At 56.3% G+C, this 4,092-nt stretch overlaps 1 protein-coding gene across 1 annotated transcript; it reads left to right on the forward strand.

Moving 5' to 3' along the window:
- Positions 1 to 835: 835 nt before the first annotated feature.
- LOC103099269 (neurofilament medium polypeptide-like) lies at positions 836 to 2,847 on the forward strand. The gene is made up of 2 exons (XM_007507552.3): positions 836 to 1,160; positions 2,029 to 2,847. Exons 1-2 carry the CDS (start codon positions 938 to 940, stop codon positions 2,523 to 2,525), a joined length of 720 nt encoding a protein of 239 aa, XP_007507614.1. The 5' UTR covers positions 836 to 937; the 3' UTR covers positions 2,526 to 2,847.
- The last annotated feature ends 1,245 nt before the right edge of the window (positions 2,848 to 4,092 follow it).

The raw sequence follows: 4,092 nt of genomic DNA on the forward strand, positions 1-4,092 counted from the left end.
GGAAAGGGCCGCCCTTTGTGGCACTGGGCTGCCCCCAGGCTCTGGGGAGCTCTTCCCTCTGGGCCTTGGGGCAGGTGGGGGCCGGGCTGGATGTGGGCCCCTGGCACCCAGGGCCCACGGGGGCTCGATTCCTGGGGGTGTCCCCACGGGGGTCCCTGTGTGTGCTCTGAGCTCTTTGCTTGCCTTGCAGCCTGCTCCCCCCCACCCCCAGGGAGTAGCTGCTGCTGGGGGGCTGGGCCTGGCCTGCACGTTTTACTGTCCTGGGTCTGGATCCCAGAAATGTTCCGGGGACCCCTTTGCCCAGTGGCGGGCCTTCAGGGGCCTCTTGGTGGGCATCTGAGTCAATTAGGCTGTGGGGGGCAAACTGCCAAGTTTTCTTTTGGGTTTTTCACAGACTTCTTTTTGCTCATCGTCCCTGAATCAGTTTAATTTCATTTAAAAACCTTCTTTGCAAGAGTTAATGTCAAATCAGGTATTTCCATGTTGTCCCCCACCACCGGGCCCCCTCGGCCCCCACTAGAGCCAGTGATGGGGGAGGGGAGGAGGGCTGCAGGGGAGCCCCAGGGTGGGGGACCTGAGAGGGCAGGGGCAGGGGGCTCCCAGATTGGTTGGAGGAGGTCAGGGTGGTCAGCAGGGTGAAGAGAAGGTTTGGGGGGGCCTGGGGCGATCCTTCACCCACTGGGAGGGCTGACTTGTAGAAAGGCAGGGATGGAAAATTCCTCGGGGCTGGGGGAGTGGGCAGGGAGGGAGGCAAAGTGGGATGGGTGAGCGGGAAGAGAGGGTGGGAGGGTTAGGGCCGCCCCAGGGCTGATCCTATAAATAACTGACAGCCAGTGCCCAGGACTCCCATCCCTGCCTGCAAAGCTGCGTGTCTTGAGGTTGTCAGGTAGTCTGTCTGGAGTCGCTGCCACTCGGTGCCGAGCTGATCTTCTAGCTGATGGGTGAGGCAATCAAGTCCATAACCTTCGGAAGCATGAGTGAGGACCTCCTGGAAGGCACCGAGGAGCTGAACTGGGCCTCCCACACCTCCTTGACCATTCCCAAGATCTCCAAAAGCAAGAAGCTGGAGAGGAGCTCCGACAAGGTGTCTGCTGCCAAGGTGGCCCAATCTCCGGATCCTGACCCTCATGCTGAGCCCGGTCAGGAGATGGAGCCCAAAGGTAATGAGGTGCTCCTGTGGAGGTGGCCCAAAGAAGGAGGAATCCTGGCCATGGCCAGTAGCCTTTCTCCCTCCCAACTCCACTGTGCACCCAGAGTAGGCCGAAGAGGCTCATATCTCAAGGCCTTCTTAGCTTTTCATTGAAGGGAAATGGGTCTTAAAGAGGAGGCCCAGAGAGAAGGTGGTGAGGTGCAGGGGGCTGGGAAAGTGGGCTCAGGGATGGGGGGCTCAGGGACCTGGGGGGTGCAGGGGGCTGGGAAAGTGGGCTCAGGGATGGGGGGCTCAGGGATGGGGGGCTCAGGGCCCTGGGGGGGCACAGGGTTCCTCAGCTCCTCTTCTTGCATAGGTAAAAGAAGGGACCCCCAGAAAGGTGTCCTCAAGCAGATGAGGCAGGAGCAGAGCCTAGAGGGAAGAGAAGACCACCGAGGCAGGGGGGATGGGCTGCCACTGCAAGCAGTGCAGAATCAGGCTGGTCCCTGGATGGATGTGGGTGGGAAGGCAGCAGGAGGATTGGATGGGGCAGGGCTAGACTTTGGGTGGGTGATTCAGGTGCCTGGACAGAGAGGGCTGAAGGGGGCAAGGCTCAGGGTGGGGGGACAGCACCTAAGAGGCCTAGGGCCACAAAGGGGGGATGATAAGAGGAGAAGGAGAGGAAGGACAGACAGACACAGAGAGACATACTGAGAGATACAAGGTGGACACACACAGCAGAAACCAGAGATTGCTACAAAGCCAGGACAACCTGGGTTCGAGTCCAAGGCTCTACTACTTCCTTACTGTTAGCTATGTTGGGTGAGCCATTGGGCCTGTAGAAAAGTGCCTAGGTTTGACTGAGTGAGAGACCATCTTTGTCCCTTTTTGATTATCAGGCAGCTCCAAGGGCAAGGGCAAAGCTGGCTCTGGCGCCAAGGCTGTAGAGCTAGGCCCCAACCCCAAGTCCTCCAAAGGGAAGGGCGAGGATCAGCAGGGAATCCGCAAAGATCTGGCCAAGATCGAGCAGAAAGTGGATATCCTGCTCGAGAGGATGAATGAATTTACCAAGGAGATAGGTCTGTTGGCCAAGGGGAACAAGGAGAAGCTGGATAAGCCAGAGAATCTGGAGAAGCTGGAGAAGCCGGAGATGCCTGAGAAGGCCAACAATCCTGAGAAGCCAGAGATGCCTGAGAAGCTGGAGAAGCCTGGCAAGATGGAGAAGGTGGAGAAGGTGGAGAAGGCCGAGAAGCTGCCCGCTCCCCAGCCAGCAGCTCAGCAGCAGCAGCAGCCTCAGCACCAGGGTGGCAAGGGCCAGAAGAAGTTCAAGGGGGGTGCCAAGGCTGCTCCTGCTGAGGTTGGCAGCGGTGGCAGTGCTGCTGGCAAGTCTGCTTAGAGGGATCGAGCCTGGACCAGAGTGACAGCGCTGGAGCTGCAGCAGCAGAGCCCTCCAGCATCTACAAGGGCCCTTGTCCTAGAGCCACGCTCACCTGGTCCCCTCTCCCAGCATCCCCAGCTCATGCTCCCAGTTGTCCCCAGTTCAGCTCTCTTGCAGGTGACCTCCTCTTTAGGGAGAACCCCCTGCAGGGGCTGCCCCCCTTCCCTATAGCCCCCCTAGGAGGCTCCCACACCCCACCCCTCAGCAAAGCCTCCAAGTTGGGCTCCCTTAGCTCGCCTTGCTTTTCTCTGCATATTTAGCAATAAAAAAGTTCTCTTGCTCCTTTGGTGACTTTTGTGAGCGGTCGTCGGGGTGGGTTGGGGTGGGGGTGAGGGAGGGCAGCCAGGAGTTAGTGGGGGGCCCCATCCTTCAGGACCAGCATAGCAAAGCAGCATTGCGAAGCGATCCTAGTTGCTCTCTTTCCTCCAGACTCCACCCATTCCCTCCCTCCAGCCCTGGCACAGATTTGCCTGGGGGGCTTCCTGAGGTGGGTCTGGGCACCAAGGAGGCCACTGCATGGCTGCTGATGGGGGCACCTTGGCTTACGGTGCTCAGCAGTTTGTGGGCATTGGCTGCCTGGGCCCTGGGCCCTCAGGGACCTCTGCCACCTGTCCTCCCGGGGCACTAACAGGCAACATCCCAAAGGTAGTCCGGCTATCCACAGAGGCTTTGCTCACTGTCCTGAGCCTCAGCCAGCACACCCCGAACCTGCAGGGTCTCTAGGCCTCCCTGGTTTGGGCCTTAGGAGGGGCCCTCATGCCAGTCTCGAAAGTTAGAAGCCTCAGTAGGGCCTGGTGTCTGGTACCAGCTTTGCCACTTCCTTGCTGAAAGACCTTGGCTGAGTCCATTTCCCATTTTCTGGGCCTTGGTTTCGCCCTTCATGCAGTGACAGGGCTAAAGTAGGTGGCTTTTTTTCCATTAAAAAATTTTTTTAAGATGTTTTCATGATACATTCTTTCCCTCCCCCCTCCCAGAGCCAACAACCGATTCCATTGAGTTGTACAAATGTTGTCACTTGATACCTCTTTCCATATTATTCATTTTTGCTATAGAGTGATTTTTAAAGCTAAAACCCCAAGTCACATCCCCATATATACACGTGATAAGTGATATACTTTGCCTTTGCATTTCTGCTCCCACAATTCTTTCTCTCATTCTTTCCCATAAGTCTCTTGGGAACATCCTGGATTATTGCATTATTACTAGTCCATTACATTGAATCATTCCACCATGTTTCACTTTCAGTGTACTACGTTCTCCTGGTTCTGCTCATTTTGCTCCGCATCAGTTCATGGATGTCTTTCCATTCACACAGAAATTCTCCATTAGTGTTCCATCCCCATCACATACCCCAATGTGTTCAGCCATTTCCCAATCGAAGGGCAGCCCCTCATTTTCCAATTTTTTGCCACCCCAAAGAGTGCAGCTAGGAATATTCTTGACAAACATTTTTCATTATTCCAGAGTAGGTGGCTTTTATGGGCTTTCCCAGCATTGTCCCTCTCTGCTCAGAATCCAAATGTCA

Source organism: Monodelphis domestica, chromosome X (genome assembly GCF_027887165.1).
Source record: "Monodelphis domestica isolate mMonDom1 chromosome X, mMonDom1.pri, whole genome shotgun sequence".
NCBI classification, from domain to species: domain Eukaryota; kingdom Metazoa; phylum Chordata; class Mammalia; order Didelphimorphia; family Didelphidae; genus Monodelphis; species Monodelphis domestica.